This window comes from Copadichromis virginalis, linkage group LG3 (genome assembly GCF_057382275.1).
Source record: "Copadichromis virginalis isolate Kocher_CV1m ecotype Utaka linkage group LG3, C_Virginalis_male_GT1.1, whole genome shotgun sequence".
Classification (NCBI taxonomy): Eukaryota; Metazoa; Chordata; class Actinopteri; order Cichliformes; family Cichlidae; genus Copadichromis; species Copadichromis virginalis.
In genome coordinates, this window is record NC_140620.1 from 25,113,793 (window position 1) to 25,135,427 (window position 21,635).

The window sequence follows — 21,635 nt, forward strand, 5'->3', positions numbered from 1 at the left end:
GTCAGTGGCTTCTACTCCTACTTTGGCCAGCCTATTACCCCAGCACGGTACCTGATCATGGTCAGGGCATAGGTGTTGACAGCCCAGATCCTGTTTTTACCTTTATCTTACTTTTATCTTACCGTTCAGCTGACTCCTCAGGACTTGCCTGACCCTCTGCAGGTACTTTGTGGTTGCAGCTTTCCTAGCGGCCTCTTCATGGTTCCCATTTGCCCGTGGGATCCCCAGGTACTTGTAGCTGTCCATTATCTCTGCAATGTTGCCTTCTGGTAGTTCGGTCCTCTCAGTTCTGACTATCTTCCCTCTCTTTGTTAATAATTAATGATAACAATAATAATTATTGCTCTGTCTTTAGAATTTCCACCCTAATAGGTTCCCCCCAAAATTCCACCCTGATAGGATGGAATCAACCATAAATTATTTTGACTAATTTCTAACTGAATTATTCCACCATGCTTCTGAAACATGGACCATAGGATGAGCTTGACACAAACGCAGAAAGGTAAATAAACACAGAACCAGACACAGAAACACAAGGGAAGCAGGAAAAAAACAGGGATAAATAAACCAGAATGAAACCAAGAAAGTAATACGGAATAATTTTTATAAATAACCAGTAGGCATAAATACCAAGAGTGTTTTTTCCCCTTAGATAAGATCAAGATGATACACCCACTTTAGTCTCATTGTGCCAGAGGTGTTATAGTAGATCACACGCCTATGATGGGGGATTTCTGCACACATCACCACCACCCTTTCTAAAATTATCATTCAGCAGCATTTGTTTGTGTAATGAATACAATTGTCTTTTACGTCTATGTGTAGCTTTTTAATTTCTTTAAACAGCTGAACACTAGTTCTCCCAGATGATGCATATAACTGTTTTCCGCAGTGGATTCATCCACATTTAAAAATTCTGGATCCTTGGCTTTTAGTTAGCAGTTAGCATTAGCAGCACATCCTGTGTCCGATGTAAAAGGACCTTTATGCTGCTCACTGCGACTCACAGCCATGGTCCCGGGTCAGCCCTGACTTTGTGTTAAACTAATCCTAAAGTAATAATGGTATTTCTAACCACTGATATGCCACAACTTTATCCTTTTAACAGCTGCTGAAAGTTAGGGGACCTAGCTTCTATCGGATATTTATATAGAGATCCTCCAGCTTCAAACTGTATTACCCTTCATGGACCTGCAGTTCAAAAAAACGCCCCTCCGACAGCCAAACCCATCTGTTCTCTGACTGGATAGTTAAATTTGTGATTGGCATGACATTGACCAATCAGCTGAAAGGAAGAAAAAAAGGATCAAAAAACTTGAAACTTGTGTGTTGAGTTTCACACGTATTTTTGGGTTACGCCCACACAAATTCTTTTTACACATACAAATCCTGATTTACAAGTACAAAATATTTATGACCACAGATTGAGCCCATACGTATCCAACTGCGTATGGGCTCTATCTGTTTTCTTCTAAGGCTGTAATTATACCAACAATGCATTTCTAACATGCCGGAATAGTTAGAAATTCAGCATTTACGACAGCAGGCAAAGGTCAGTCCTTGTACAGATGACTGATCACACAAAGCCTTGTGATGCCCCAGTGATAATGAAAAGATTCATTTGGTTCAGCTTATCTAAAAAAAAAACAACAAAAAAACTTTCAGATCTCACCTGTCTAGATGTTATCTTTTCTTCTATTGTGAAACTCTAAATATTTCATCACTGCATTTATTTCTCACAGTGCAAGTCCAAAGAGTCGCGCTGACAGATTTCTTTCTTACTCACAGCAGCTTTTTCTTTATCATGAAAGGAAAAACATTAAATATCTAAAATGCAATGGGAAATGAGTGTGATCTAGTATGTTTGTGCTACTGTAGATATAAGGAGACATGTTCATATGATTTATTTTCAAGTTGTTTGCAGTGTTTTGCTTTGTGATCACCATTTTATTTGAGCGTTTTCAAATTTGAATGTCACATTTCAGTCAATCATTATGATCTCCTGTAGAGATCATAATGCTCTATAATAATTGTTGCATTCTTATTTCTGAAATGAAAAACCTTCTGTGTCCATAGGCAGTTCCTCTACAAGCTCCTCCATTGCACATTTTGATTGTGGTGTTCCTCAAGGCTCTGTCTCTGGCCACACGATATATGGACACAGCAATGACACCGAACTTGACATTCATAAACAGGCATGGCAGAGGAGGGAGACAAATAACATGAGACAAGACTAACTTCACAGGGACACACAAATCACAAGAAACTAGACCCAAAAGGACGGGGAAAATTTAACCAAATACTTTTTTTTTTTTTGTGTGTGTGTGTGTCCCGTTTGGATCTATAGCCATCAGAATTGTTGTCTTAAGGCCAAGAGAGATGCCAAGCGGATTTATTTTACCAACTGGATCATCATGGCCTTGCCATATTGGTCCATTTGATTGGCCTTTATTATAATTATGAATTTATTTTATTTTCAGTTGCTACAAACGGGACAGACATGACTGGGGGATAGGACAGGGAGAAAGAATGAAAGAAAGAGAGGGAGAGAAAGAAAACCAAAGGGGAGAAGAGAAGGGGGGGAAGAAAGGAAAACAAAAAAAACCACACCTGGATCACCTGTATGGAGAAAAAACAACAGAAGAGAAACCAAACAGCAAAGAGCAACATAATAAAAAAAACAAAAACAGCACCATCACAATAAACTAGCTAGCAGTAGATAACAGTAGATACTAAATAATAAACGATATTGTGCAGCACACAAGATAGACAGCGCACAATGTGCTTTGAGGCAGCAGCCAAGAAAGCTGTAGTCCGCGTCTGTGAACACCCGTGTGTACACCTGTGTGCATACCTGTGTGGATCAGCATGCTTGCATTCCAAAGGTTTCTCCATGTAACGATCTGCTAGGGAGTGTGGGGGGCCATAGCCCCGTCCACCAGGGTATGAAGCAGGTAAGGAGGAGATCCAGGCCCCAGATATCCAGAGGCCCAAGAGTACAAGGACCTGAGGAGGACCACCAAAGGGGGGGAACCGTGCCACCCTCCTGGGAAGAGCTGAGTAGAGCCCCAAAGGAGAGGTCACCCCGCAGCTACGGAGCAGAGGCCAGAGGGGGTGGCGTGCCCGCGGGCTCTGCCGGCAGCCAGCTGTCCCAGAGAGGACCGAGCTTCAGGCCCAGAGGCCTGAGGGCATCCCACCCCCTGGAAGGAGCCCAGCCGGGCCACAGGCGCCCGGCCCCGCCAATCGGCCACCAGGAGTGAGCCAGTACATACATAATTTAACCACATACTAACAAAATCCTGAATGACAACATATGCAAAACATGGAACTGAAATCTAAGGATAACAAACTAGAAGATTCCTCAACATTCACAAAACTCAAAACCCTGGGTCACAGACCCAGGTACCATGACATAAACACTAACAATAACTTAAAGGTTTCCTTCCTTTAGTTGTGATACTAAAATTTAGTTTCACCGAATCACTCATTGTCCCACCTGTATGTATGTCTCCCCCTTACTGGTGTTATATGACCTTTCAGAACACTAGAGCTGCAACAAAAACAGTATAAGAAAATACAGATAAAGAAAGCATTATAAAACACAAAATTGCTTATGCTTTAATTAATTCCTCTGCAGTGCAAGCTGTAATCTGTGTTATCCATTATTTATGTAGTAAGACTTCTACTTGAGAAAAAGACAGAGAAAGCCGCTCAAAGACAAGATACAGCCAGACTCTGGCCTAATAGGGAGAGTCCCAGAGAGATATCGATAACAAAGATATGGACTGTTCTTCCTTCTGTGAAAACAACAAAAAGGTTTTGCGCTATATCTTGGGTTTGGTGGTTTTATTGTTCGTTAAGATCACATTACTATCATAACAAGACAAAATCATTGAATGTAGCAACAGAAAGTACAAGGCCTATTACAAGCACTGATTTCCAAATCAAGGCATTCACATTTTTGCTTTTGGGTAACTGAAAGTTTTCTTACAGCAAAACTTCTGAGCCAGAAGTTGTGTTCAGTGTATTAAAGAACACACAAAAAAGACGATGAAGAGATGCAAACGCCCTAAGCTGCAGAGCAATGAACAGCTACTCTAAAGAGAAACGGACTACAGAAAGATAAAATCAGAAAAAGAAAACTTTAAATCGAAAAAAGTTGGTACAATGTTGCTAAATTACATCACATGTTCGACAGAAAATTTTAAAAAGCAAAAAAACAAACCAACAAAAAAACCACTAGGACTACAAAAAAACTTCAAAGTTACTCAAGCTCTTTGTGGTTGCTTCAAAGTAACAAACAGAAATAAGAGTGATATCTACAAAACCGCTGGAAAAAATGACGAAGAAAGACAAAGACACTACAAAGACAAACTCTTAACAATAAAAAAAATGAAAATGTAACATGACTGAAGTAAACACACCTCCAACAAAGACTAACAACAATCATTTCATATACAACCCAACTGCAAAGAGATATGAACTGACCGAAAGTGACAAAATGACAGATTTGTGCAAATTTTAAGAAATGTCAAGAAATTTTAGCTGCTGAAGAAAATTCTTTGAAATCTCCACAAACATTTCTTCACGTTAATACAAAGAATAAATAAATAAAAAGCTTAAACACTTAATCTGGAGTCTTTAGGTGTTTCCTGGCACATGTTTGCCAGACTGAGTGTTGAGTAGAAGGACGCCTCAGAGTTCATATCTGTGGAGAGAGGACAGGTTCAGAAAATGTTCAAACTGAAAGCAGTGAAAGCATTTTTTCCCTTTTAATTAATTTAATACTGAAAGGTTGGCGTCAGTCTCATCTCTCAAAGGTGTTAAAAGTGATGACACGGATGTGGTGGGGGATTTCTGCTTCTCTGTGTGAAGTCTTTTACATGGAGGCGGCAATGATCTCTGCTTCTAGACAACAATGCAGTGTTTGTTTGTGTCTAAAGCATCTGTGTGATGCTTTCATCTCAATATGGACCAAAAGGAAGAAGGAGGCAACCTTATTAAACTTCACCAGCAAGTTCCGTTCTCTGTTCAGACCATTCAGTCAGTTCGTTCCAAAGTCCTGTACCACAGCCAGTTTCAGCAGTCCCTGCTCGACCATCAAGCTGAGTATGGAGATGTAATATGTCACAAGAATGATCAGTGGAAGACCTGCACTACAGGGATTTGGGGTTTTTTGTCCTCTGAGGAAGAAAATTGGGCAGTTTGTGGCTGAAATAGGACAACCATTGCACAAAAGGAAGGATGTGGTGGTAAACCAGCTCTATGTGCACATCAGAGCCTTCGAAACTAAGCTGCAGCTTTTCCAGCACTGCGTGAGGTGCTAGAAAGTTTTCCACAGGACATCATTACTGCACAAGTGACGTGGAATGTGACAGCTATGGGACTTTGTATTGTGGAGTTTATTGAACAGTTTCAGGATATTACATCTATTGAAAAAGACACGTTTTGATTTTTTCTTCTTCCCCTTACTCCATCGACCCTGATAATGCTCCGTATCAACTGCAGCTGGAGCTCATTGAATTGCAGTGTGACAATGAGTGTAACAGCCAGCACCAATAACTCTAACTGGTTGAACTTTTACCGGCAGCTGGATGAAGGCAGTTTCCCAGTAATGTGAATATTTACAATGTGAGTTGATCTGAAAACGTCAGCGTCAACAGACTGCATACCAGCGAATAGCATAGACCTTTTAGACAACACAGTAGTCCTCGTGTCTGACAAAAAGGCACAGACGGAGCAGAAAGTATACCATATAAGGCTGATGTCGAGAGAGGTGCAGAAGAAGAAACATGAGCTGATATCAGGCATCAGATGTTGTTAATATTCAGTTTCTGTGACCCACAATAAGAAGGGTTTACTGCCAGGCTGTGGCAGCCTTTGTCTCGGAGCCAGAGAGACCGAGGTTTATGGCACCATGTGAAACTAGAAACTGTGAAAACTTATAATTGGAGCAAATTCATTTTCTCTCATGAAAAAAAAGAACAACATCCTCGATTGTCGTGTTGTTTGTGTCACAATGACATCACTGGGTTTTCAGCTATAAAGACCCATTGTGGATTAGGTTACTTAGTTAGATTACTTAGTTGTAATGGAAAACCACTGAAACTGAGTAGATTCGATCCCCGTCCAGTCGCGTAGGAAAAGGGCTACATGTGCCTTACACATCTCAACCGCTGCTCTCAAAGACCAGATGTGTATTAAAATCCAGGGCTCAGGTTTTTCTCATTAATATCAGGATGTTACCTGTTTCTGCAGCTAAAAATATCTGCAGTGATAGATTTTTCTAAAGGTACAATTTACCACTGATAACAATTTAAAGTCAAAATATGGTGTTTAGATTTTTGTATTGAACGTAAGAATAGGATTGTAACTGTAACTGTTGGTGCTGTGAATCTGTAGAAAATGATCCAGAAATCTTGTGCTTCACATGTTTTGAACTTAATCATTAACAGTTTTATTTTTTTATTGCTCAAACACATCTGATCACCGAAGCAACAATTCTTGTGCTACTGAAAATAAAATGTTAAAACATAAAGTTTATGGCTCGAAAAAGGCGAGGAGGATGTTGTGTTAGCCTCTGTGTGATTTTACCTTAGAGAGCTTAGTTGTGTTTGTCTGCAGTGGGCGTGTCTGGTTAGGTAATGTGGAGCAGTAAATGCCTAATGTATGTTTTGCAGGGCCTGTCATGTAACATTGTCCCACCCTTTAGTTTCAGATCGGTTGCTGAGCTCATTTGAGTTTGTTTTTTTTTCCTTCATGTTTGATGACAACACCATGTCAGTGGTTTAAGTTGGTTACTGGGTTTGTCCTGGTCACCATGGTAGCACGGACAGGAGTGTGCTCATTGTGGAAAAATAATGTATTTTTAAGTTGTCACATGTTAACTGAGCGTGGACAGTGTGTGTTCTCACTGTTTTATACATTTCAAGTAATGCAGAATGATGACACTGAATGAGCAGTAACATTAGGATTCAGTTTGTGAAGATGCAGCTATTTTATTCTGTTCAGACACAAAGTGAAAATCCCTGAAAATGTCACAGTAAACTTGATATTTGACCTGCAATAAAACAGGACAGGCAAAATATTTTTACTAAAGACTGTTAATTACATTTTTTATTCATGCAAACCTTTGCTGGCAGCAGGACAGTGTCTCTAAGATTTGCTGACGGTAACTATTTTTATGAAATGTGTCTTTTCTTGACAATAACAGAAGAGAAACACAACAGACAGCATCAGGCTTCGGATATGAAGGATTGTAGGCCATTTATTTTCATTTATGAGATTGTGAACAATAAGGGAAACACCATGTTTGTCTGTTTGTTTGTTTTTTTATAAATATACTTACATATTTTCCATATATTGTCTAACTATTGTGTTTTTGGTTCCCACGCTCAGTCTGCATGCTTTTTTTTTTAACCCACAGGATGTTAGTTCTTCAACAGCATAAACAAAAGCCTGAAGTGTTACATAACATTTGTAGCTGCCTATAAAACAGCACCTCTCCAGTCTGTGTTTACGTCACAGTAAAAGAAAAGGCAGCCGACTCCTTCAGTATAAAAGCTCTGTGCAGAAACTCTGAGCATGTCAGTTTTATCACCATAAATACAATTGGGCGTCTCTGAGTGAAACAGCAGGAGCTGACTGACAGTAAAACTAGAGGGCGGAGTCTGGAGCACGTGCTAAAGCATTATGTTTGTTACTATGGTGACAGTTAACCAGTGACAGTGCAGAGGTCTTCTGTTTCTAGGCAGATAACAACAACATGCACATGACTTCACACAGTCTTCAGTACATAGTGGAGGAAATGACAGAGTGAGTTTACAGTGTTTATGCTGTGAGAACTAAAGTTTAGTGCAGCTTGTCCTTTAGTTTAAAATCTCATGTGAACGCTGGTGATTGTTTTTATTCTCATTATTTACAGTTTTATATCAAAGAGGCCTTTAAATTCAGTCAGAGACAGAAGCCTGCAATAAAAGAGAGATCTGTGAGTATGTGAGTGAGTTTTTATGTTCTTACCTCTGAATGTACGAGGTTTCACTTCCTGTGTGGCGGTAATGTCAGTGTACGAGACAGCAGGGTTCACTTTATCTGCAATACAGAACAGTTCACGTGTTACACAACAGCTGGACTCAGATCCACATAAGTGCGTTTTAGTAATAATGTGGAAGGAAACATAGAACTGCTGTTGGAAACAAAGCAAACAATGAATTTGAGAATCTGAGTCACATTTTTGGAGAATGAACATGCGAAGAAAACAAAGCAGTGACGTGAGAACAGCAACAGATCTCCGTCAACACCAACCAACACCCATCATTAAAGTGTTACCTGTGTTTGTTTGTAGGGTTTACCCTGCACAGTGAAGCAAGAGGGAATCCCTCTGCTGACATCAGACGAGTTACGTAAACCATGGTTATGAAACTGTGTCACATGGGATGACTAACATTCCCAGTGACAGATCCACTGGGAGTGATCACCTGACCTCAGTGAGTTTATGACCAGTTTTTGCAGAACTGTTTTGCATGGGCTTTGCCTTACAACATAAAGCACCTTGATATAGATGAATAGATAGATCTATATCTCAAGGTGCTTTATATTGTAAGGTAAAGACGACAAACAAGAAGGGATGACCTCTCACCTTTATCATTAACACACTGAGATGGTATCAGTCCCACTCCCAGTGACACATCCACAGTTATCACCTGACCTCAATGATTTTATGACCAACTTATTCATTGCTAACATTTTTAGGAGCCATTCATGATTAAAATATGTGTTACAGTGTAGTTACTTGTGTTATTGTTCTGTTTCCTCACAGTTTCCAGCTGTGTTCACTTTATCTGCAAGTTTTCATGGGTTCGCACAACAGTCGGATTCAAACATGCAAATCCAGAAAACTGAACCAGTAATAAAGTAAACACACTGCTGAAAACAAGTGAACAGGATTCTTTTGACACTTACGGTTAAAAGAAAATCACTGTGGCAGAGAAAGATTAGACTGGAAGAGAGCACCGATCTTAACACTTAACACACTGTTTGCTGCTACAACTACACATGTTTCTTTTCCAACTATTTATTTATGAGTGACTTATGTATGTATGTATGTATATATATATGTATATATTATACTATTCTTAGTTAGCGTATTGTCTGTCTTGTCTTAATGTTGGTTTAAAATGGAGCACTGTAACAAAAAATAATTTCCCCCAGGGATCAATAAAGTATTCTGATTCTGATTCTGATTCTGATTCTGATCTACTAAGACCAGTGGAACGAGCTGTCGCTGTTTGTTCAGTGTTTACTTTGTTTGGTGAACAAGGAAGGAGTTCCCTCTTCATTCCTAATTCATCCCTTTTGGTGACGAAAAGAAAACCCTCTGATTGTTCATGAAAAGGAATGAACTATAAATAACAGAGTCATAAAGAACTCCTATTGTTTCAGAAACTATGGCACAATAGTGTCTCCCAGTGAAGAATGCAGATAGTTATTGCGTGACACAGTTTGTTCATGACTTTTGAACTAGACTCTCCAGCAATAAACCTGCCGTGTTATAGTTAGGCTCAGATAATATTTAAAGGCGCTGCTTGAATGTGCCAAAGTGTGATTCTGAATCTTCTCTGCTGAGCTCTGAAACAGACGTTGCAGGATGAAGATGAGTAGGCCACAGGAAACGCACAGGGAATCATTTTTTTCAAAATAAAATAATCTGCAGAGAGTAAATGTTCCACCTCTGAAACCATTCAGGTGATTTACAACTGTACAAAGAACAACATGAAACTAATGACAGTGTTTGGCCAACAACAGTAACTTTATTTATAGATCCTTTTTCGGGTTTTCCGAACATAATTTCTTCTTTTTTCATGTAAAACTTCTCACTTACACCATTTAAGAGATACAAGTATTATTTACAGATATCACCTGACATTAGTTAGATATTTTTATTAGTATTCTATGTTTCTGTAGGTTTATTCCACTTTTTGTTCAGTTTACTTTATTAGTGTTGGTTTTGTATTAACTGGTTAAAACTAAGTGGCAGTGTAAATATTGTGTTGCTACGTTCATTTTTAGAATTCTTGCACACAATATCGCAATGATGCACAACCACAATAATAATAGCTTTGGCGTGTCTGTAGGTCATGAATGCGTAGCTAGAGTCAGACTTTTGTTTGCTACTTCCTCATAAAGGCCATAACTATGCTTAAAATGCAGTTTTATGATGCATGAGTTAACCTTTTCAACAGTTCAGTATTGCAGGCACACAAATGCAGTCAAACATCATTGATGAAAGAAACAAAGCTTTAAGAGTTACAATGAATAGAGAAGTGAGCAGTGAATGCATCATCACTTCAACCACAAATGCATAATGCAGAGAAACTCACTATTAACAAGTCGTTCAATGTAACATCACCAAATTCATTAAAGAAGCTTTTGAATAAAGTGAAACTGCATATGTGTGTGTCCACACTGATGTAAACAGTAGATGTTCAACAGAGAACCTGCCCAGCCTTGACTTCCTGATGGATATCTTATTGATTTCATGTGTTGCACAGCATTAGTGGTTTCTTATTAACTACTTTTTATCAGGTGACAAAGGTGACCTGATAATGATTTGAAAGCTAGTTTTGAGACATTTGGTTATTCTGATCTCCTGCACAATGGGGAAATCTGGGCTGAGATTAGAGGATCTGTCACAGTAGTTCATCTAGAGAACGGTGGCCACAATCTATCCATTTCCTTCCACTTATCCCTGTTAGGGTTGCAGAGCTAACACAACCAGATTGGTATTTACATGGGCAGTTCACAATTAACTGGCAATTGAGAATTGCCATTTAACCTAACTGCATGTCTTTGGACTGCGTGAGGAAGCTGGCGTACCCAGAAAGGCCCTGGCCAGCTGGTGGACTCGAACTCAGGACCTTCTTGCTGTGAGGCAACAGTGCAAATCACTATGCCAGCATTGATTCATTTTCAGTTAAATTAAGGTTTATTTTTACAGCATCAAAAACAACAACAGGCACATAAAGGCACTTCATGTCGTAAGGTAAAGACGAGTCTACACTATTCAACAGTTAAATGAGTCCCACTATCAGTAAACACTTGCAACTGTGGCAAGAAAAAAAAACTCCCTTTCAACGGGAAGAAAACGCCAACAGAACAAGGCTGAAGGAGGAGTGACCATGTGCTGCGATCCCAACTCTTATCACCACCAGTTTGTGTCCATTTGGAAAATGAATTGCTCACCCCTGCGTCCTCTGTTCCAGATTTTGTTCACAGTATTTGTCAGGTCTCTATCTTTGTCCTGCTGTTTTCTACAGAAATGCTATCTCGAGCAGATTGTTTAGTATTAGCCACCACACTTATGCAGATGACGAATCATTAAATGTCTCTCTACAGTCAAACAATCCAAACAGTCACAGGAATGTTTGGAGAAATCAAAGGCTGACTACTCTAAAAGTGTCAGGGTTGCAGGATTAAGAAGGTTTGATTGAAATGACCTGGATGTATCTGTAGTATTGCCTTTATGAAATGAACAGAGTAGGAGGAGGTAGGACCGGAGTCTCGTGTGAGTGCAGCAGATTTTAGTTTTATTCTTGGGGGATGTTTTTTTTAACCGCGACCAAGAGAAAGGAATTCTACACACGGTGAAAGTGACATTGTAGCAACAGGATGTAAAATGTCATTTCTTTTTTTTATTTACATCAAAACATGCTGACCTTTGTGGCTCCTCCAGAGGCAGAGCAGCATCAGCAAAATCAGCATGAGGCAGACACCCACCACAGGAAGAATCACTCGGGGGGAAGAATCAGACGACGAGTCAGGACTCCCTGCTTCAAAACAAAAATACCACACATTGGCCTAAATGCAGACCCACAGGCCTTTGTATAAACGTCCAGCAGGGTTTTTTGTGCTAAACTTGGCTGACAGCACACAGGATCTACCCTTCAGGTAGGACATCAAACAAGTGCATTTCTCATGACGCTGTAACAGTCCTTTAAAGTAAATAGTTTCTTTAGAAAAAACACTCAAGTGGTTGGTGGTTGATACAAATCCATCATTTGAACTCAGTCAGCAGTTTTCTTAAAGATTGCTGACTAACAATTTTTTATAAAGACAAACATAAAAAGGGGGATTTGGGTCTTTAAAACTTGTGCATATTTTGGAACTGAATGAACAGTTGAAGAAGGAAAAGTCCTTCCTTTACACTTTTTAACCAAACTAAACTAATGTTGTGTGGGGAAGGTGTCTGGATGTACTTATGTTCAGATTTGATCAATACTTACTGGGTAAAATTGGAAAAATAACCATATTTTGGTGGTTGCACAAAAATGCATAATAGCATAGAAGCACAAAAGTAGAACTTTGTCATGTAAAACAACCATATCTGGATTCTAGTATGAATCCATCATGCTCACAGTAAGATGTTATTACTCTTTATGTTTTCTGCTCACCTGCAGAAATAACCACCAGTGAGCTGTCTGGTGATTCTCCAACTCCAGTGATGTTACACTTGTAGAGGCCTTCATGTGATTTGGAAACTCTGTGGATGTTCAGGTTTCCTGTAGAGCTGCTCCCAATAAGATCATCATTTTTATAGAAATTAGAAGTGAAATTGGAGGATGAGCCTGCATTGTGTTTACAGTGCAGAGTTACAGTGTCTCCCTCCGTCACAGGATGGGCAGGACCTTCCAGGATCACAGAACCAGCTGAAACATAAAACGTTTAGTTCAGACTCCCCTTGCAGCATTGGGTTATGTTTCTGAAGCAATCCTTGTTCTATCTACCAGTTGTTGTCTTTTTTTTGTTTGTTTTCTTTATTCTATTTTTCTTTCTTTCTTTCTTTCTTTCTTTCTTTCTTTCTTTCTTTCTTTCTTTCTGTAAGCAAGACTTGTTTGGGTATTTTGCAGATAACCAATCCATGTGGAGATGAAATAAGTATTTGACAGAGATGCAACCAGAAACCATTAGCTGTGTTGACAACTAAGCTTTTAGTACTTTTTTTTCCATTTATCTGCATTTGTAAACAGTGACCTGTGCTCTTAAAACAGATATCTGTTATCAACTGTCCTTACCCCTACTTTTTTCTGTTAAAGGTTTGGAAAATCCAAATTCAAATAAAAATGTATAAAAACACGTGAATGTGAACCAAACCTTTTAACCAAATGCTTCACATATTAGAAGCACCATATGGAGCATATGCAGCAAATAACTGGAGTCAGTTGAGGCCTGTGTAGAATAGTTCATGAGTTAAATAAAATTTATATGATTACAGTGGGACACGATCAAACTTCAGATGGTGAATGTTGTGGTTTTTGTGGTGAATTAAAACATCCTGCTTACGTGGCACAAAAAGAGCTGCTTCTTCACGATGATGTTATCTGTAAACGTTTAGAAGCTTTTCAGGTGCTTTGAGTCACTAATGGCTACAACTCATGATTTGTTGATCAAAGCTCACCTGTGACAGTGATGTTGATGGCATCAAAACACTCTCCCGTTGCAGACTCACACCAGTAAACTCCAGTGTCTGTTGGATAAAGATCACTGATGTTGCAGTGAGATTCATCTATTCCATTTGAGGATGAGGGACATGTTGTGTTTATGTATAAGGATGCGTTCCTCTTAACTCTCCACTCTGAAGAGTTTTCCTGCCCCCCACAGCTTATGGAGACGGACTCATAGTTGAAGAACTGGGATCTGTTAGGAATGATTCTGAGTGAAGCTGCAAAACAAAAAGAGAAATGATGGCAAACGTAAGTTTATGTTGTTAATGCGCTTGAAGAAAGGAGCGACCGTGAAAGCTGGGCGATGCATAGACGCCTGCTTTAGATGCTGTTTCACTACGGATGTTATTTGGATTAAAATGTGTCTGTTTAGCATGTGGCTGTAATGAAACCCCGGCCTAAGGCAGAATGGCTACCTGTTTACAATGTGATGCGGTTAGCGGCTGCAGCGAGCTACAGTAGCAAACGTAGACTGGATGCAATCGAAGCTTCATGTGCCACCCACGATCTCAGATAGAGGAGCAACACATCACACTAAATGCCGTTAGTGGGAACACACAATAGCAAAGACAGACTGCCCTTAACCTTTAACAATGAAATTCTGACTTTTGATTTTTATTAGTTGTGAGTTTTTTACATTTTGTCCCAAAAGAAACAACAACAACAAATGAAATTAAATATGGGGGAAAAAAATAGATAACAGAAATTTTGAAAAGAGGAAATTAAACTTGACCAAAACAAAGAAACCAACAGAATGATATTGTGCGCTTAAAAAATAATTTTAAAATTTAGAAAAATACACATGAAATGTTTTTAAACTTAAGCTTTTTTGGACAAATTTGCCATGGCAACCAGCCTAAACAGGCTTTGACGTGCAGGTTTACTGAGATTATTCGCGTGCATGACTGTGACTCGCCTGCATTCAAAAATCACAGTTTTGTATTATAATTGTTTTTCTGAACTTTAAAATTTTTGACCCTGACAAATACTTACCCACACAACCTTTGAAATAATAATACTTAATGTGATCAAATCTAACCTGAGACAAGCAATCAGCTCCGAAACTAAAATGAGCGGTCAAGAAAAACCTAAACACACAAATTAAAATACACTTTGTAATTCTGGCAATTACTTACATGCAGTAAGTTACTGAGCCGTTACTAAACAATACAACAATCATTTGCTGTTACTTATAGCAACCTTGTAATTACATGGCAGCTTCAAGACAACAATGAGTGCATCTTTAATTGATAAATTCTGGTTGCAACAATAAGATAACTGAAAATCTATGATATATAGAGTAACATTTATGAGCCATTGAAAAATATAATGTATAATATAACATGTAATATACATATCATAAAAAATATATAACACATACATATAGATTCTGCTCATAAAGAAGAAGACAGTTAGTGCTTTTGCACTAAATGAGAGCGCTCCAACACACTTTTACTCACCAATAACAGCACACAGTGTTGCTATCTCCATGCTGCTGGTGCACTGACAGACAGGCTGATAAACCTGGGGGGTGCCGCATGCTTTCTACTTTTTGTTAGCGTCACAGTGACCACAGCTTCCTGCCGTAATCATCTGCTGTTCTAAATGTGTTAAAAACTTGTTTGTGCAGGATGTGTCTTTTTCTGACACCTCAAATGTCAAAGTGTGTGTAAATATGTGAACGTGGTCCTGTTTTGCTTTGTTGTGTGTTTGTTCTGTCCTGCCTTTACTCTTTGAACATGGTTTGAATAAATATGTGCCAAACGCATCTGGTCACGTGATAACCAAGAGCTCATCCAAATGTGATCTGTGAAGAAAACTGAAGGGAAGTGATTTTTGAAATTTTCTTTAATGGATAAAAATCAACTGGACCATAAATGTTTTTTTATTTTTGTTTGTTTTTTGTTGGATAATTGTTAATTTTTGATTGAATTTAGTGTCAAGAGCCATTTCAGATGGAAACACACAAAGATGTGCAAGGATTAAACACACGCAGCAACAGATCATAGAAAGTGAACAGTGGGACATATATAATATATATAAACACCAAGGACTAATTAGGGAATGACTGGAGGTGAATGAGATACAAGTTAGAATAATTACACACAGATCAAAATCAGGAGCAGAAGATCATAAGGAACGAGGAAAAACTAATGTAAGACATGAAAGAAGACTAACCTCTTAAGTGGAACAGGAAATAAACATCTAACACTGGAGAAGACCTCATGGTAAAAGTACTTAGTCACAGAGGGAACTAAAAACACTAGAAGTAACAGTGAATTCAAACAGGATAAAACAAAAAACAAACCGGAATTCAAAAGTTTAAACATGTAAAAGTTCAGAGGCCCTGACTGCTGATGCTTCTCAGAGCAGCGGGATGTTGGGGCGGAGCAGCCCTGTGCTTATCTCGTGCTAAGGCTGCACAGCAACAGATGCTGAGTCGGCACCAATGGGCTCGCGAACAGCAGGCCTCCACACGTTCAGGGCCAGGCTAAGATGGTGGAGAGGTTGTGGCATGCCGGCAATGGGCAAGGAGAGATGACGGCCTATGTCATGAACTGGGGAGATGGGCTAAAAGGAGGCTGACTCAGAGTCAGGAAGTGAAGATGCTGGCTCTTCTTCTTTTTGGTTATCCCTGCCATCGTCCTCTGTCACACTGTGTGTCCTTCTTCACAGCATCCATGAATCTTCTCTATCCACTATCACTCCTCTGCACCCGAACTCCATTTAAAACTAATCAGGAACAAGAATTAAAATAATAAACCTGAAACTAAAGTTCAATGTTACACAAATTTGCGACAGGGAATCGGAAAAGCCTGAAACTCAAATGCAACACAAAAACCCTCAAACGACGATGCAAATATGTGAAAATGCGTCTTTGTCTCCTGATCGTAGACTGCGGGCTGTAATCAGTGATCGATGCACTGTGTCAGGTTCAGACTGATGTTGTCTCTTTCAAGAGTGCAGCTGCACATTTTTATCACTTCATCACAGGAGCTGTGCCATTATTTGCTAACTCAGCACTGCTTCAGAGCTGCTTGCACATCAAAACTATCAGGATGTCACAGTTGCCAGCATGGCTGCAGTTCACCAAAGGTGCTGGTATTCTGCTGAAAGCACTTTCAGTAGAACAGCTCACCTCACCTGGCAGCTCACCTTCATAGACATGTCTGATGTTTCATACTCCGGTAAAATACATTGATTTCAGGCCCTTTGCAGTTTTATTAGCCAGCTGTGTGTCTCAGCTTGTTGGTGCTTGTTAATGCAAATGTCCTGCATGGATCGAGCCAGCTCTGGACCTGGTGTCTCCTCTATTCTCACAGAATATCTGAGAGTGAAAGTCCTTTTCAGATTTAATGCGTGCTTTTTGTGTAGAAACAATAATTCAGTGTCAGGGGTGATGAGGCACAGAGCCCAGAGCTGGCCTACTAAAAGGTCCATTGGATTACTTTATATGGTAAAAAAATGTGCTGAAAAATACATCTTGGAATCTGCAGCCTTTGTTAACCAAGGGGAAACACAATGAATCACAGACAGAGGATGTTTAAATTTGGCGCAGAGATGTGAATAATCGTCTGTTTAACAGCTGACTTCCTAGCAAAAAATTACCCTTTCCTAGCAAAGCATAACAAAGTAAGATTAGTAATCTCACCGGGTCCTTAGCATCTTCCTCTGTCACACCAACCATCTACATGTCCTCCTTCATTACATCCATGAATCTTCTCTGTGTTTGTACCTAATTGAGCCCTCAAAAGACCGTCTACTACATGCCTCATTCACACACACATTCATTCAGCACATTTATCAACCACATAAAACACAGCTTTCACTCATCACTATGCCTGAGTTGCTTCTGTGTAAAGATTCTTAGGCTTGTTGAGTCTTGCTGAAACTGCTGCTGCTGGTCGGGTCGCCTGAACGATTTGTTTCCCCAAATCTCTGATGTTACTTTTCCATCCTCTGTCTCCCCATCAGAAGGTGATGGAGCATGTGATTCTTCGTGATGTTATGGTTCATGAGCCAAGAACAATTGTGTGATCTGTGAAAAGCAGAGCTTATGGAAAAACAACTGCACTCTAACCTAGCCTAACTTTAGTGTGCTGCTGACTTTGTAACATGGTGCACCGTGATCACATTTCGAATGGTTAATGAGCACAAAGGTGGATCTATTGGCACAGATGGACGGCCACTGATAATCCACATTAGAATGAAAATAACAAACACTGCTTTTGTCCATCATATCCAATCAGAAACAAAAGAAGGCGCCCGATGTTATTCTTCAGAGCATTTGTGCTGAGAAATGAGAAGACAAATGTTTGCATTTTCCGCTTTTCTCTTCCAGTGAATTTACCCTCAAAACATTGTTGCTGGTAAAGCTAAAAGCCGTGCCAATAATTTTAATGATGTTTCTTTGTTCTGCCAGGAAGGCCAAATATCCGAGTATTTCCAGATTTTGTGCTGGTTAGTCATGAGTCATTACTTGGAAAATCCATTACATCTGATTGCTGGATATCACTCCGTGAAACTGGTCTGCACTAAAACCTTCCTGCAATTGTTAAAGTAGCTAACAGATGCTATGGTTGCTGGATTTTGTATGGAAGATGCTGATTTGTTTTTTAATGAAACTTGAAAAGCATTCACCTCCTAAATAACGTTTATGCATGTGTTCAGTACAGAAGGTTAGAAGGAGATCATGTTCTGTCATCGGTCTGCTTCCCCAGGCGTTTCTCTGTTAGTATATTCTTTCTATCATTCCCACTCTCCCACGCTGTAAGACTCAATACCGACATCATTACTCGAGTCCAGTTGTCTTTCATTATGTTTAATTACTTCTAATGATCTCTCCTTATTGAAGCAAAAGTTATATCAACACATTTTTACAATGTAAGACTTTTATTTCCAAGGTGAGGATTTCCAAATCAATCACAAAGGAGGCGTTCAGTGTGGAATCAACTTTACAGCTAATTTTACCTACAAACAGCAAACAGACTCCATCAACCATGCCTAACTAGTCTGGGAATGCTCACTTTTCCATATAGACTGGTGGTTTACAAGCAGTCTCCACCCAGTCCCTATGGCTGTGTGGTGGAGGCCTTAGGATTGAGCTTTTCTGTTGTGGTTGCAGCTGTGCCTCTTATCTATTCAGCAAGCACCAAAATCAGACAATAAAGCTCATGTCTCATTTTACCATTAAAGGCTTTTGAGCTGGAGACATCATCACAGCCAGACGCATGAGTCATACATGATTTCAAGACTAAAAATTCCCCTGGTCTGTAATTCCACACGAACGTGAAGGAACCAAGCTGCTTTTTTTTTGAAGGTTTCTTATACTTCTATCTTTTTCATGCTTGTGATTTATGTGAAGAAGAAAATGTTTCTTTGTTCTCTGCCAGAAAGTCTAAGTTTCTGAGTAGTTGCAGTTTATCTGCTGTAGCAGTTTTTATGCTGGTTAGATGTGTGATCATGTGATCACGTTAGAAAAACAAGTCCAACATACATTTAAGTCAGATATTTCCAAACGTAAGACCACAGTGGGCCAGTTTGAAAATGGAGCATCTTTGATCATAACAAGAGCTGAAGTTGAACTATTTCCTCCTTTGTTTTCTTTTTATTCCTTTGGATCTTGTCCACTAACAGCTATGATGACACTCTGTCACACTTCTCTTTTCATCTTGTTTCTTGCCACAGCAGATTGTCTCACTCCATCTCATCCTGTCTCGGCATCCTTCACTCCTTCACTACACCCGTGAGTCTTCTATGCGCTTTTCTTCTTGTCCTCCTGTTTTGCAGCTCCATCTTCAACATCCTTTATCCAGTATGTCCACTATCCCTCCTCACCCCCTACCCAACCCTGTGGCTTGTCACGTGCTCCAATGTTGTAATGTGGACATTTATGTGCTCTCTGTGCAGAGGAGTTTTTTTGTTTCCTGTTCTCATGCTGTCCTCCCATAGGTGCCCAGCATCAGTAGAGGTCTCTTATTTTCCTCTTGTACTTTCCCATTGTTGTGTACTTTTTCAGTGTTTTCTCTGTAACGCTGCCGATCTCCGACTTGTATTCCCATGTGATGTCTTTGTTGTGTGTGTAAGTCGGGGGGGTTCTATTCCTCTGCGGGCCAACCTGCATATGGCCAATAAAGCATTCATTCAAAAAAAAAAATCCCTTCTCTGCACTTGTCCAAAACATCTCAACCTTGTATCTGTAACTTTGTCTCTGATGTACTCATTTCAAATTTTTCTTTGTTCTGCTTACTCGTAATAAAGTTTTGGCAACCGTCTCTACACCATGAATGATAACAGCTCTCAATATGATCTTGTAAAACTTCTCTTTCACTCTTGCTGCTGTCATTCTGTCACAAATCGTCCCTAAAACTGGTCTCTACCCACCCCACTCTACATCCACTCTCTTCTTCACCTCTCTTGTTCGCTGTCCGTACTAACAATCAGCTATCAAACCTGCAGTACCTCTATGGTCCAACAGGGGGCTGTTGGCCCAGCATTTGGAATCACTTGTGTTTCTCGGTCAGGGAGAACAAATGCAGTTGTCATGTCCATTGACTCCATTGGCGATTTCCTCGTATTTCTATATTATCAATGTGCCTGAGAGAACAGCTGTCACTGTGTGCATGTATGAACTTTTGCATTAGACATGTGCCATGGTGTTGACTTGTTCTGCCATATAGATGCAGTAAATGAGCAGCCTAACAACATGAGCTCTAAAGAGAAGGTATCTATTTACTCGTGAAGTAGAGGGCAAGAGGTTTAGTGAAGACATTGTTGTTTCTATATCAAATAATAAATCACTGCTCAATTCCACCTTACTTATACCACAGCTTGTATTAAGAATATCATATAAGAATTATGTGATTAATTTGACAGCAGCTTAAACATGTGCTGTCAGTGTTAATCTCGTTAATACGACGTTAACGGCATACCTGCGTTAATGTGGCAAACTCATGATGAGTTAACGCAGATCGACCTGTATAAGGGGTTACTTAGCGTTAGCACTTTAATGCGGCTTAGATGTGTTAACGTCACGACTAACGCAATCAACAACTAAACCATCTGGAGCACAGAGTGACTCAAAATCCCTTGAATGTCTCTACCAGCGCATTTTTGCTCTTGATTTCATGCAGCACTCAACCCTCAGGTGGATGCCAGCGCTCTGGAGGCGGTGGTGCATTGAGATGTGTTACTTCTCAAAAAAAGGTTAAAAAAAAAACCCACCAGCTGCATTAGAGCACAGCTGAAAGCTGAGTAAAGGCCTTATCCTTATGATTAGCATGAACATTTCTAAGTGTATGTTGGCCCCTCAGTCGTCCTCTGAAGTCCTCTCATGTATTTGACTTAGATTCAAAACACCAGCCAACGCTCAAGTGTTGAAATTTCCTGTGAGATAAAGTCGGAGATAAAACTCTCTCTGCTCCCTTAAACATGTTTGATGGTGAGACAGGTCGACACTGCTGAATGGCTGATTTGACAACTGTGTGTGTGACAGTAGCAGCATTTTAACCTCCAGCTGACCTCCACCTCGCCCCTGTCTGATTTGTAAGCGCTGAGTGGTCACAAATTGGTGTGTCACTCAGGCCATGAACATAAAGGCTTCAACTCAATAAGAAGCCCATTTACCACCTACAACTGTGCTATTTTCACTTAAATCACCTTCTGATACTCGCTTTAACTTCATTAGGTCCTATCATTTTAATTAATTATCCTGCTTCTCACAGGCCTCAATAGGAAAAAAAACAAATATTCAGATCTTAATCTTGTTCTTCAATGTCATCTTTCTCCTTCAGTGCAGTTCTCCCTCACACCAAGTTCTACACATGGTTTGATGGACTGAACAACATACAAGCGAAGAAAGACATGCCCCCCACCACCAACCAGACCATTTCTCTGCCTGCAGCCGATGTGAGAAGAGCTTTCATCAAGGTCAACCCACGGAAAGCTGCTGGACCAGACAACATCCCAGGTCGCGTACTGAGAAACTGCTCTGATCAGCTGAGTGATGTCTTCACAGACATTTTCAACCCATTGCTGAGCCAGGTGATCGTCCCAGCGTGTTTCAAGTCCACCACCATCATCCCAGTGCCAAAGAAATCCTCAGTATCCTTCCTGAATGACTACCGTCCCATCGCC

General features: G+C 39.9%; 1 protein-coding gene across 2 annotated transcripts; it reads right to left on the minus strand.

Annotated features, from left to right (window-relative positions):
* Positions 1-3,366: 3,366 nt before the first annotated feature.
* Positions 3,367-15,011, minus strand: LOC146713619 (uncharacterized). Of its 2 annotated transcripts, none has more exons than XM_085449131.1 (6): positions 14,960-15,011; positions 13,454-13,717; positions 12,450-12,704; positions 11,715-11,825; positions 8,020-8,091; positions 3,367-4,708 (listed from the first exon to the last, which is right to left on the minus strand). In XM_085449131.1, exons 1-6 carry the CDS (start codon positions 14,988-14,990, stop codon positions 4,620-4,622), a joined length of 822 nt encoding a protein of 273 aa, XP_085305257.1. In that variant the 5' UTR covers positions 14,991-15,011; the 3' UTR covers positions 3,367-4,619. The 2 variants fall into 2 exon arrangements, with proteins under 2 accessions (XP_085305257.1, XP_085305252.1); XM_085449126.1 differs by having other exon boundaries at positions 11,715-11,828.
* Positions 15,012-21,635: the final 6,624 nt, after the last annotated feature.